The sequence below is a fragment of the Cynoglossus semilaevis genome, chromosome 4, assembly GCF_000523025.1.
Source record: "Cynoglossus semilaevis isolate Cse_v1.0 chromosome 4, Cse_v1.0, whole genome shotgun sequence".
NCBI lineage: Eukaryota > Metazoa > Chordata > Actinopteri > Pleuronectiformes > Cynoglossidae > Cynoglossus > Cynoglossus semilaevis.
Genome location: NC_024310.1, coordinates 14312305 through 14324906, shown reverse-complemented (window position 1 = coordinate 14324906; position 12602 = coordinate 14312305). Strand labels below are relative to the sequence as shown.

General features: G+C 42.6%; 3 protein-coding genes across 6 annotated transcripts in view; 1 reads left to right on the top strand and 2 right to left on the bottom strand.

Moving 5' to 3' along the window:
- Nucleotides 1-95: 95 nt before the first annotated feature.
- aamdc (adipogenesis associated, Mth938 domain containing) lies at nucleotides 96-1650 on the bottom strand. Of its 3 annotated transcripts, none has more exons than XM_008309468.3 (4): nucleotides 1478-1650; nucleotides 847-994; nucleotides 682-777; nucleotides 96-444 (listed from the first exon to the last, which is right to left on the bottom strand). In XM_008309468.3, exons 2-4 carry the CDS (start codon nucleotides 976-978, stop codon nucleotides 304-306), a joined length of 369 nt encoding a protein of 122 aa, XP_008307690.1. In that variant the 5' UTR covers nucleotides 979-994; nucleotides 1478-1650; the 3' UTR covers nucleotides 96-303. The 3 variants fall into 3 exon arrangements, with proteins under 3 accessions (XP_008307690.1, XP_008307689.1, XP_024910801.1); XM_008309467.3 differs by having other exon boundaries at nucleotides 847-997; nucleotides 1478-1649; XM_025055033.1 differs by lacking the exon at nucleotides 1478-1650 and having other exon boundaries at nucleotides 847-1471.
- A 792-nt stretch (nucleotides 1651-2442) lies between these two features.
- LOC103378314 (multidrug and toxin extrusion protein 1-like) lies at nucleotides 2443-8416 on the bottom strand. The gene is made up of 17 exons (XM_025055270.1): nucleotides 7651-8416; nucleotides 7466-7567; nucleotides 6954-7022; nucleotides 6731-6879; nucleotides 6449-6491; nucleotides 6304-6348; nucleotides 6107-6204; nucleotides 5924-6021; nucleotides 5488-5601; nucleotides 5311-5378; nucleotides 5133-5241; nucleotides 4660-4735; nucleotides 3986-4055; nucleotides 3608-3740; nucleotides 3424-3518; nucleotides 3306-3348; nucleotides 2443-2907 (listed from the first exon to the last, which is right to left on the bottom strand). The coding sequence occupies exons 1-17, from the start codon at nucleotides 7786-7788 to the stop codon at nucleotides 2711-2713; spliced, it is 1647 nt and encodes a 548-aa protein (XP_024911038.1). The 5' UTR covers nucleotides 7789-8416; the 3' UTR covers nucleotides 2443-2710.
- A 1485-nt stretch (nucleotides 8417-9901) lies between these two features.
- nxn (nucleoredoxin) overlaps nucleotides 9902-12602 on the top strand; it is a 21931-nt gene continuing 19230 nt past the window's right edge. Inside the window, exon 1 of one of the 2 annotated variants that reach the window (XM_025054937.1) lies at nucleotides 9902-10225. Coding sequence is in view for 1 of the 2 variants with exons in the window: in XM_008309472.3 (XP_008307694.1) it covers nucleotides 10849-11157 (309 nt within the window). In the remaining variant the exon portion in view is untranslated. Of the gene's footprint in view, nucleotides 10226-10599; nucleotides 11158-12602 lie in introns of those variants that run through there. The other variant, XM_008309472.3, reaches the window with a different exon arrangement.

Sequence of the window (12602 nt, the reverse complement as noted above, 5' to 3'; positions counted from 1 at the left end):
TCACCATGAAAGAACAGGGGTCGCACCAGGGTCCATGAGTTAGTGGTGATAAAATCCTGTGTTTACACATCAACACTCAGAACCAAAAACACTGATAACAGTTCAACGCCCTGTTTATTAAAGACTCAGTCCAATCACATGTCCAGTCAGACTCCAACCACACCAGTCAAAAGTCTTCTTTTGTAAACACCTTTGGATGGATGAATTCTTCACTTTTCACCCAAAATATCTTTCTGTCACCGAGCAGCTTCTGCTTCACCTCCCTGTGAGCTGCAGGTGGTGCAGCGACAAAAAGGAGCAGTATCAGCAGGTGGAGTGGAAGACTCCTCCTACCTTGGCCCCCTGTCTGACAAGTCTATTGTACTCAGCTACAGCCTTCTCTGTCTGCAGGACTGTGACACTGACGCCTGCCCGCTCCACGTAGTCCAGGGTGGAGGGAGGGACCTGGGGAGAGGGGGAGAGAGGGCTTAGAGGAGCAGGGAAAAATGAGATGAGAGGTCATGAAATGAAAGGAGAGGAGAAGAGAATAAAGTCCATCACCGCTCTCAAAACTAAAACTTTGACCTGTTCTGGATCCAGATGTTGGAGTGAAGTCAACTCCAGTCAATCAGCAGGACATAACAACCAGCATGTTTCTAAACAGGAAGTACTTGTGTCACACACCTAGTGTCAGTGTGATACCTGCAGAGCTTCACTCATCCCTCGGCCAATCACCAGCTGCTCAATGCCCTTCTTCAGAACCTCCTCCACATCAGCAGGCTGCACTCCTGGGTGGTGCTGGAATGGAAAAAAGGAGTAGAAAAATCTGTTTGTGACGTGTGTGCGTCATGTGTGTGTGGGACTCACGTTGGTTCCAGTCTCTCTCCAGTCCCAGGTCCTGCTACCTCCAGGCCACACCTTACAGTCCTTGTAGCTGGAGGAACACCCCTTTACCTTCATGAGGCCCCAGGACAGACAGTCGATCTCCGGGGAGGTCATGGCTGTTTGACGCCACCTGCTGGACCGTGTGTATAAGTGACACAGTACAGTGTTATTACACTGAGGTGTCCAGCTGCTGTCACACACACACTAAATTTCCTTTTTCAAAACTAATTAGACTGAAACTGTCTCTGAGTGTACAATTTACATCAGTTCTGTCCTGATACATACAGTTACGATAATTATCGTACGCGGGGCAACACTGAGCTGAGAATTCTTATCAAGGGATGAAAGGAAAGGTAAAAAAACGGATATTCTTGTGACTATCTATGTGATTGGACAGATTCATGACTAGTCTGAGGAGAGTTCTTGTGGCGACACCGAAGGAGTGTAAAAATAGACATATACAGTCGCTGGTTTGGTGGAGCTGACGTCACAGACGGATATGGTTTTATTCCTGCGTTTTCGAATAAAGAATAAAAAAGTAACCGTGAGAAAATGTCAGAGATATTGTTGTTTTTGTCACGTCAGGACAGAGAACTAATAGTAAACAACTTACCTCGTCTGTTGTCAAGTTTCCACTGTTGGTGCTTTCACTTCTTGATGATTTAAAGGAGCCGCAGCCGGGACGGTTGACGTGTCGGTCACGTGATCTGATCCACGCGTGAGTTAAGAGTAAACTAATAAATACCACTGACAGACTATCAGAGCCTCCATTTTGAAGAATGAGAAATAAAGTTTGTGAAATCAAACCCTTGTGAGAATAATGTTAATATTTTGAGAACCAATACCATGGACACATGATTGTTATTAATAATAATTCTTGATATTTTTCATTTTTAACAAGTAAGCTTTATTTATTTGTGAGGAAACAAAACTACAGTACTAATACTTGGTCAACGTATCCCCTATTTTCATTACCTTCTTTTAAGTAACGTTTTCACAAAGATTTTTCTAATTTTAATCTTTTATTCAACTTACTTTAAGATATATCTATACCCATATTTAAGGACTTTCATTTTATTCTTGCTAATTTTAAACTATTACTTGGCTAACATTTAGTTGGTTTTACTATTTTTTGTAAAGATTGCTAAATATTATGGGACTTTTGGTTGATAAGCCAATGCCCTTGAGCCCCTGTGATTTACAGTTGAACCACACAGTCTCTCACAGGGTACACAGTCTCTGTATCAGTAATTATTAGGGATGCCCGATATTAACTTTTTGCCGATATCCTACATGCCAATATTAAGTAAACACTTTCTGATACCGATCTATGCAGCCGTTTGGCAAAACCCAGGCATTGTTATCAGGTTTTCATTATCAGAGGAGAAACTGATAATGATTTTTACAGATATTACATAATTATGCTAATATCGGGACGATGATATAATTCGGCCGATATCGTCTGTAATTACCCGTGAGCATAAACTTGTTTTTCTCAGCGCCTCCTATTGGCACATGAATGTACCGCAGGTATGCTGCTAATGGATGAAGGAAATAAGGTGAAGGACACAAGCAGAATAACAACCTGTGCTTTTATTCTGACAAATACACCTGTCGATGTGACCTTTGGCCTTTTCAAACAACCCAGCTGTGCTTTTTCTGTCTTTGTCTTCGTCTCTCCTGTCCTGCTCTCAGGTCCTGCACCTCACTCAGCATCACATTGCCCAAACCTCTGCTCCACTTGATCATGATGATCATGTGACAGAGTGAGTGACCACAACATTTATGGTGATTCCAAAAGCCAGGATGAGGACCATGACGACCAGAACCATGCCTCGTCTCAAGATCAGTGTTCTGAGAGGTTGCTGCTGCTGCTCCTGCTCCTGCTGCTGCTGCTGCTCCTGCTGCTGCTGCTCCTGCTGCTCTGCTGCTCCTGCTCCTGCTGCTTCTTTTGCCTCTTTATGCTGGATTGCAGCACAACATCCATCAGCTCCACCGTGTCCAACTGTTTTGGTGAGTTAGCACTATCTTCTACACATAGGCCTGGATAACACAGGGGCATGTGTGTGAATTCTCTGCTACTGTACTACTGATGAATATTGAAGCTTTTCAGTTCAGGAAACTAATACCAGGTTAAGACAGTGAAAACATGGCTGCCAGTGGGAATAATCCAAAATCTGTGACAGTAATTGCTAACATCACGGTTTTCCAACTTGGCACTTGTGTTTGACAATGAGGTCCAGCTAGACACTCTTTGGACTTCGGAAGTTGTCTTTTTAGATCCAGCTCTTTGTCCTGAATCATCCAACCTTTTTCTGATCTGTTACTGTAGCTTCAGTCTTTTCACTAAGCTGAAACCATTTTTCCTGTATCTCCACTGATAACCATGTTTTCACTGAGTGCCTGATGTGTAGTTGTAGTTTCTTTACAGCGCCCCTTACTGGTGACTGTGTGGCTGGGGTAGAGTCCTGCTCTGCATTTAGCCTGTTGGTGATAAAAAATAAAAGTGAGGAATCATTTGATAAAGAAGCAGAAACATCTGTCAGCAGAAAATCTGACCTCCATCATAGCTGTACCCCAGTCCATCCTGACCAGGAACAGAACCAGAACAGAGGACTGCAGAAACACACAGGTGAGCAGGCCGACCCACAAACCTGAAAAAAGACAAAGGTCGTTAGAGAAACATATATCATCTGCAGGAGGAGCAGAGGAAATACTGAAACGTCCTTTTTGTGAAATTCACCTTTGATCCCTAACTTGGCTGAAAACATCAGAGGAAGACCAACGGGTAAACCAACACCGTAATATCCTAGAATGTTACATACAGCACCGATTTTCTGTTTACCAGCTCCACGTATGACACCAGATGAAGCAGCCTGAAACGGTCAGATGGAGGAGATAAATGAACCTGATGACAGTTCATTGGTCAGTCGGTCAGTGAGGGGCTGGTCGGTCAGTAGGTCAGTCAGTGAGTTAGTGAGTGAGTTATTCATTCATCCATTCTTCCTCTACCACTTAGTTCTTCTTGGAGCTGCAGGTTCACAACCTAGACAGTTCTCTGGTCCATCACAGCATCACATGTGCTGTAAGTAAGATGATGTAATGTTAATCATAGACTCACACTGACGGCATCGAAGACCATTAGTGAAGCATAGACAGGGATGACTTCAGCCACTCTCTGTCTGATCTGTCTGTGGAAACAGAACAGACAAACAGTACAAATAAATTATCACAGTGAGTGAAGTCAGTCAGCTGAGTCTTTACCAACTGAGAGGTCAGTCAGCTCAGTCTTTACCTCCTTTCCTATGGGTTAATTAGAAAACAGATGGCGACTAAAAGTCATCATCAATCAACCAGGTTCTGAATATTCACTGCCCTCTACAGTGTCTGTGTGGACCCATGCGGTGTTGAAGAACTTTAATTCATCACATACTGACGTTTTAATCAGTATGTGATTAAAACATACATAAAATCAGTATGTGTTGTGTTTGAAACCTTGTCTTGGTAAAAAACATATATCAGACAAGTTTAATCTATTAAATCTATTATTTATTACAATGACATCATGACACACACATGTTTATATACACAGCTTCATACACACAGACACACACACACACCGGAAACATGAGTGAGTTTACCTCATTTGTGTTTGGGCAAAGGTTAACGTTTTCTACTCACTTAATGACTGACAGAGGGTGAAAGGTGATAACACTCAGGTGAAGGTTGCTCAAACACATGCTATTGGGGCTGAGTCAGGATGAAGATCTGAGTTTATGTGTGTGTCATACTCACTGGTCATTAGTGAAAACATAGGCGATGTGATCCTTCAGGCTCCCAAAGAGAACAGATAAGAGCAGAGATACCAGGCCTGAAAGAAACACCCTGATGTCAAGGAGCGTCGTGAAGTGAACTGACAGTTGAGGAGAATTTACCTTCACATGTTAAACATTAACATGACCTGTCATGTAACCATGACACAGCACATGGCCGGTGTACATCTAAATATTACTGACGTCTAACACACATGCCTGTATTGCTGGATGTAGGTGTGTGAAAGAGTTATTTATTATATTTTAGGTCTTATTCAAAGCTAAAGTCCAGTGGAAAAATTAGCAAACAAGTTGAAAAGGGAAACAGGAAGTGACTGAGGAACTGAACATGGTAACCATAGTGACTTTGAACAATTCCATGGATGAAATCAAGTTTCAGGAGAAACCCAGATAAAACCCTGGTGTGACTCAATGACTTTGCGTGTCTGCACTCACCTGCAAAGAAGATGACCATTTTGGCCGACCGTTTGGCATGATCCTTCTCTCCGGCTCCCAAGAAATAGCCAACTCTCACGTTGCCGGCTGTTGCAAAACCGATGGGGAACTAAGAGAAGTGAAATATTAACTCTATTGAAGGTGGGAAAGATGATGGATTCAAAATGAGGAAAATCACCATGAAAGCAAAGGTAGATAGCTGGTACACCGTTGCTTGAGCTCCAAGTTCAACTTCACTGATGAGACCTGAAAAATGAGAAAGTCCAGGTGACACACACACACACACACGGGTGATACACATGGTCATGTCCAATCTACAAACTGGTTAGACTAGGCCTAGTGGTTTGGTTGTCACCTGCCAGGAATCCTCCAAGCTCATAGGTCCACCACTCCACACACATCATTACAAGACCGGGAATGGCCAGCTTGGCAAACGAGCCCCAGTCCTCCAGACACTCTTTGGACCAACCTGTTGATCAGAACCAGGCTGAACATCAACTGAAGTTGATGAGTATTTCCAGCAGTGCGGCTGCACCAGCACAATCTCCAAAAACATTTTCAGAAAAAAAAAAAAAGTCTGGATCAAAAAATGATCCGCTGTGTATTCAACGACTTGCTAAGTCTGGATCAAAGAATGATCCGCTGTGTATTCAACGACTTGAAGGCTACAGGAAAAACCTGCTCACACCCTCACCCCTCTGAATAACCATTGATCTTCACCTGTGACAAACCCAGCTTAACATCCGTGTATAAACATGTCAAACCCCTTCAAACCTCCAGGCAGTTCTTACCTCCCCAGGTGGCCTTATGGAGACCTTTCCATCTGATGTAAGTGTAGAGAATTCCAGGCATGGAGATCTCAGAAATCAAGTTGGCAGCAGCAGAACCACTGTAAAAGAACAACACTTTGTTCTGTGACAATCTTTGCATAACTCTGGCTCAGGGATCACAGACAGGTCAGAACCGTTACTCACGCCACTCCTAGATGGAAGACAAAGAGGAAAATGTAGTTTAGGAGGGCGTTGAGGAGATTGACCAGCAAGCCATTGATGACCGGTGGCCAGACGATGCCCTGGAAGTCAGAGAGGCAGTTTTCAGTACAGTCAGACCTGAAGTGTGCTGATGTCACAGCAGGAACGTTCTGAGAACCATCATCAGTCTCTGGTCTCACCTGGTTTTGCAGGTACTTAATTAATAAAGTATGCATAAAAGTAGCCTGTAGAAAGAACACACCACAGCAGTGAGGATTGAGCATCCCTATGTTCTACTGTATAGAATTACATATACAGTGTATCATTACATGTATGGATACTCACAGGAAGTGCTGGCATAAAAATCTTCACATACTCGTGAGACAACCTAGAACCGAGACAAACCATGAGAAGGTCAGTGTGTTTAACAGAGCGATGACATCATCACAGACGCAAACACAGTCCGTGAAATGTTATAAGACACATGTAATTTTTTTTTCTTTTTTAGGGGAAATGTACAACACCACATCAATACACCCACAGACCCATGTTGTGGACCCCCTTTTGAACACCTCTGCAAAAAAATCACTAAGTGATAAAAAATCCCTTTAGGAGCAGCCGACTGACCGGGCCACCTCTGGTTCCTGATGGAACAGGAGCAGAATGGGTTCAGTGTTGATGACCACGGCCCAGCAGGGGAAACAGGTGAGCAGCAGGATGAGGACGGCTCGCTGCAGAATCACCCCCACCCTCAGGAGGTTCCCTCCGCCGAAGGTCTGGAAAATAGAGTCAGGTCGTGTTCTATAAGTGTTTCTGATCAAACCCTGGGTGTGCTTGGGTTGTGGCCCACCTGGGAAAACAGGGTGTCACACGCTGATGCCATCCCAATGCCCACAGATACTCCCATCGTATTAACAATCTGAGAACACCAACAACAGGATTAGGATTACATGTTTTGTTTATCTCATATAAACTTTTGTATGTTTATGTTAAACATTAATACATTTGACAATGAGTACAATGAGTTTGTTTGTGTGCACAAAGCAAACTATTGATTAACATGTCACAAGAGCTAAAACTTTCAGTTTTTCTTCTTATGTTCTCTGATGTTAAGTGGACAGTTAGCTAACATTGAGGTGAATAACTGATTCTGAACTAACAGAATTTGTCGTAACAGTAAAATAACTGTTAGTAACAAACACGCGGCTCAGCTGCACCTATCACAATTAGCGGGGTTTGGTCATAAGGAGCAGAGGAGCTTTAAAATGTGTTTAGACCAAATTAACATCCAGAGGTGTGATGTTAAAATCTCTGTATATATAGATATATATATATCACATGCTACAATAATACTGTTCTTACTCCTGTGGCCAGAGACACTGCGGCGAGCTGGACTTTCCCCAGGTGTCCACAGAAAACCGTGCTGACGAAACCCATCAGCAATAGCATCATGTGGGTAAACAACTGGGAGAAACACGCGGTCGGTTAGTTAAAGAACTTTACAATGAGACAGATGTTTTTGTTGAGAAGATGAGTGAGTGACATACTGCTGGTGTGGCCAGTTTCCATACTTCTTTAACTTCAGTCGTGTATCCGACAGGAACCAAACCACGGAACCATCGCATCAAAGAACCGCTCGTGATAGAAGAAGGAGAAATAAGTGGAGTTTGACCCCGACTGATCATAGTGAGGAACTTCTTACTTCTTATTGTTGTTTTTCTTCTTCTTCTTCTTTATCTTCTCATGTGTTGTGTTCTTCTTCAGCGACGCGTTCCTTATGGAAGGTTCTGTCTAATCAGACACTTTGGCATCTGCCAACTGAGTTTACTCTTAGTGGCTCCTCCTTCATGTGTTTGTGTGTCATCCGAGGTGTGTTGTGTGTATAATTGTAAAAGATAACGAACATATTGTCGTTATCATGCATTAATTGATTTCCCGTTGTGCTGCAGTGATAGTTTCCGGAGCCCGTATGTAGATGCCTGAAGTTTTACAGTATGTCACGGAGTCCGAGATAACAGGTGAACAACCTAGCAAATAATACGGCATTTCGATCTTTTACCCGTGAAGTGACAGTGAAAGTGAAGTGACTCCCACAAAGAGGGGGGGAACAGGAGGAGGGGGATGTCGTCATTCCATACATTTTAGGAGTTTCGGAAATGTTTTGGAGGATTTTTAACCAACACCAGATCCCCGTACATTTCAAACCTGGTAACACCCTAAGACAAGAACTGGTTTATCCCAAAGACAAGACTCCAAGGAACAAGCTGGACAATGCGGTTAATGCCATTCAGTGCAGTGAGGAGTGTACGGACCTGTACATTGGGGAGACTGAACAACCGCTACACAGGTACATGGCCCAGCACAGGAGGGCCAACTCCTCAGGACAGGACTCAGCTGTTCTCAAGGACGAAACACACTCCTTTGAGGACAACAATGTGCACATTTTGGCCAAGGAAGACAGATGGTTTGAGAGAGGGGTAAAAGAAGCCATTTTTGTCAACCTGGAAAAACCATCACTCACCAGAGGAGGTGGACTCAGACACAACCTATCACCCACATACAAAGCACTTTTAGGAACAATACCCAAAAGATTCAGTATTCGTCTGCTGTACTCCCCGCCACCAGTTAGAACTGAAGAAGCCTCTTGGATTAGAGGTGAAACACCTTCTTAGAAAATTCACGTCCAGTTGCTTAACAAAACTTTTTAAACTTGAAGTGACATTGTGTCGCTAGATGGCAGTGTTATGTCACAGATGAACTATCAACAAATAATCCCAAAAGTTAAGAACAAAGTTTTAAGAGGAAAAGCCTGTGGTTGACTCTGTCTCTTTATAAGCGTGTACGTAAGACTGCTTACAAAAAAAACTGTGTACAATATCGACAGTACACAGTACTGCACACTTCAGTTGACTCGCTTTATAAATAGCGTACAGTCGAATCGATGTACTAATTACACACAAGAGATACTGCCTGATTAGCTCCACCAAGGATTAATCATAAGCGAATGAATTAAGCAGTGTACCGTTCAGGAATATTTACGAAATCATTCCAAATAGGCTTTTCTCATTATGTTATAGTTGTTGTTTCTTATCTTTTTTTTTCTTGTTTGCGCTGCTTCCAGTCGTGTATATGTATTGTAGATGTTTTTTTTATCCAATATTTTTTCTGTCATCACGTGTTGCCACAGTCAAAACATTTGCCTTCAGAGATTTTGTTCAACCAATCAGAGTTGGCGATTTGAGTGATTTGATTCGATGGTGAATTGACACAGTATTGAATGGAGCAAACTGCAGCTGGCGACATGCACGCGCAAAAAAAAAAAGTTTTATCTGTGTCCGCTACTTCTGCTGAGTGCACAAGGAAAGAGAGGAGGGATTTTGTCAGTGTAGTTAGCACCGTGTGAATAAATCCACATCTTAATGACGCCATAATGACAACAGAAATCATCACTATTATGCAGCAATGTATTATAACAATTCTTCAATAATACTTTAAAATATATATATCATTAAAGTTAGTGGCCATCAAGGTCAGCAAAGCCTTCTCTGCTGGTCTAAACAGTATAAGAACTTATTTTTCAATATTTATCACGAACTATTATAAAACAATACAGAGTATTCTGTTCTATTCATTTATTCTGGTTTTCTCTGGTTTTTCTCCCAGTTGCGTATAATTTTTGTTGTTTGTTTGTTTGTTTTTAACCCAAAAAGCCTCAAAGTCTTAAAGCGCCGGGAGCCGAATATGAATGGCACTGAGGTTGTTTTAACCAATCAATTCTGAGTTGGCATTGAGCTGGCGTAGTAAGGCCTTCTAGCTGGCCCAGAGTGGCGTTGGTGATTTGAGTGATTTGATTGGCTGGCCAGAGAACACACAGTCTCGAATCAAACAAACTACCTATCGATTATGTAGTTTTCTCTGTGTCCACATTATCAGCCTGAAGCGAATTAAAACTCACGCCATGAATACGACAGGACAGACGGGATTTTTGACATTAGAGGGGATGGGGATAGAAAAAGACTTTGTGTTAGAACTGGAGCGTACGGATAATCTGCGGAGTAATTGAACTAATGTTAAGGAACGAGAGAAGAATGGATCTTGTGAAGAACTAATCAGACGTTTTTGGTTAGTAAAATGCATTTTGTGTTTTTAATAATAATGTAATTGTCTTATTTTTTGATATTGATGCTTTTTGGTATACATTATGTCTCTCTGTTGCTGAATTTTGCTTCGTGGCTTTGTTGCTTTAGTAATAACGTTATTATGGCAACGTCGTGGATGCATATTATGGATGGTTTCTAAAGAGATAATGACGTCATTGAGATATGAACTCATTTAGGCAGGGCACCAGGCCTATGTGAGACATGAAGGATACGCCACTGATTTAAGTGTATGATTAAAAGTGCAACTAGACTGTGTCAGTATTGCAGTCCTTCCACTGGATGTCTCTGTTCCTGAAAGTGATCGCCTCTGACGGTCTGTTTCTTTAAGCAGCACACCCGCACCCACACAGGCACGTACACACACAGGCACGACAGAGCAGCAGCAGCTGGAGAGAGTGTCAGTGTGTGTCAGTGTGTTTGTGAGTGTGAGTGAAAATCTCTCCGTCGTTGGAGGTGGAAGAGGTGGAGGAAGTGTCTCCGCGGCGGGTCCTCGCGCACGTCCAGATCCAGGATTCAAACCCCTCCGCCCGGCCTCTTTTTCTTCTTTTTTTTCCTACGGAAGTGTCTCCGTCGCCGGGCTTCGTCATGTCTGAGTTCCTGGAGGGTCTGCTCGGGGAGCGGCTCGTCAACAGTGAGAAAGCCGAGGTGGACGTTAGCTCCCTGGGCTCCAGAGTGTCGCTGCTCGGGCTCTTTTTCGGCTGCAGCCTGAACGCACCATGTCAGCAGTTCAACGGTAGCCTGTGTGAGTTCTACAGCCGCTTCAAGAAGAGCTCCGAGCACCGGGAGCAGCTGGAGGTGGTCTTCATCTCCTCCGACCAGGAGCAGAAACACTGGCAGGACTTCCTGCAGCAGATGCCGTGGCCTGCGCTGCCTTTCAAAGAGAGACACAAGAAGGTACGTAAACGCATCACTGGGGAGGCTTCGAGGCCCCCTATGAGGGAGGGACGATGTCCACTAGGTAGATCTGAGTGTTAGGGAGCATTTCTCTGACCCAGCCTGGTTTGTTGGGTTTTTGAGGTTTCGGTGCAGGTTTGGAAGGTTTTTAAGACCTCACTCACTTTGTGTTTGACTTGCTCTGTGGACAGTAGTCATTTTTGCTCATGTTCAACGTTTGAACATTTTCTTACTTTTTAGGAATTATTTATTGTTCATTTTCTCTGTTCATGTGTCCCATTAAAAAGAAATAGGCACAGAAACTACATGTTCATTTTCCTGATGTGGATCAATAACATCTCCAGTCATGTCAGTTTTCCCTGCAGCAGGCCAGAGTCAAATCATTTAAATTTTAATTATTTTTTAAGATTGTCTTTATGTTGAATTCATAGCAACGACTGAATGTGTTAGACTTTCACTTATACATTCTACAGAGTTCAACAAAGGAAATGAGATAAGAACTCATCTCCTTCTTTTCCTCTAACTGAACACTGTGGTTCTGTTTGATCCACATTCCTGCAGGTGAAGCTGCTCAATGACCAATCACATCTAGGACGTTCCCTCATTGATTGAGGTTTATTTTTTTCTTTTGCTTTATTTTCATTTTTGTCTCCAGTGACTTATGACTAACAATGTTCTAAAATCACTGACATACAGTCGCAGTGATTTACTCCCACGCCTCTGCTTTTTATTCTTTATTTGGGAATTATATTTACGAACGAATAGTTATGCACTTTTAACAGTTCACTTTATGTTTTATTTTAATATTTATGTTTCCACAACATTTGGTCAAATATGTTTTTTGTTTAGAATAGTTGAGATTTTATCTCACAGGTTGTACTCCATCCATCTTTCTAACTATAATAATAATAATAATAATAATGATAACAACAATAATATGTTAATAACATATGTTATAGTATTACAGCATTATTATTATTAATGTTACTATATAGGTGTGTGGTTTGAGGTGCAGAAACACACACACACCCAGCCATGGCCACAGTGCAGTATCATCTTCTGTCTCCCTGCTGCTGTAGAACCGTTGACACTCTGATTGACACTCTGATTGTTATTGTCTCTGGTTGGACGGAGATGCCGTCGTACGTCTGTGTGTGAGATTCTGCCAACTTTCAGCCGTGGCTCAGACACCATGACAACACACCCACAGCCGTTCACACTCCACTGAGCAGCTTCATGAATATGATGTGTGCAAAAGTAGAAGTAACCGTTAGAGTCTGGAGGTGAAGTCAGGGAGGAGGTGCAGATGTCTGACCAAGAATGTTAGAGCTGGAGAAAACCAGAGAAGGTTGATGGATGTGGTTGGATGTCACAGTCAGGTGGAGTCAGCCAGAAAGAAACATTTACCATTGAAAGTATTCATTTTTCTTACCTCTAATAGATTA

Excerpts from the sequence above, each read along its gene's own strand:
- aamdc (XM_008309468.3), bottom strand. The coding sequence starts at position 978 with ATGACCTCCCCGGAGATCGACTGTCTGTCCTGGGGCCTCATGAAGGTA. Across the intron at positions 778-846 it reads GGAGAGAGACTGGAACCAAC|CACCACCCAGGAGTGCAGCC; the intron begins GTGAGTCCCACA and ends TTTCCATTCCAG. Across the intron at positions 445-681 it reads GGATGAGTGAAGCTCTGCAG|GTCCCTCCCTCCACCCTGGA; the intron begins GTATCACACTGA and ends CCCTCTCCCCAG.
- LOC103378314 (XM_025055270.1), bottom strand. The coding sequence starts at position 7,788 with ATGATCAGTCGGGGTCAAACTCCACTTATTTCTCCTTCTTCTATCACG. Across the intron at positions 6,492-6,730 it reads CAGGAACCAGAGGTGGCCCG|GTTGTCTCACGAGTATGTGA; the intron begins GTCAGTCGGCTG and ends TCTCGGTTCTAG. Across the intron at positions 6,349-6,448 it reads TTTTTATGCCAGCACTTCCT|GCTACTTTTATGCATACTTT; the intron begins GTGAGTATCCAT and ends TTCTTTCTACAG.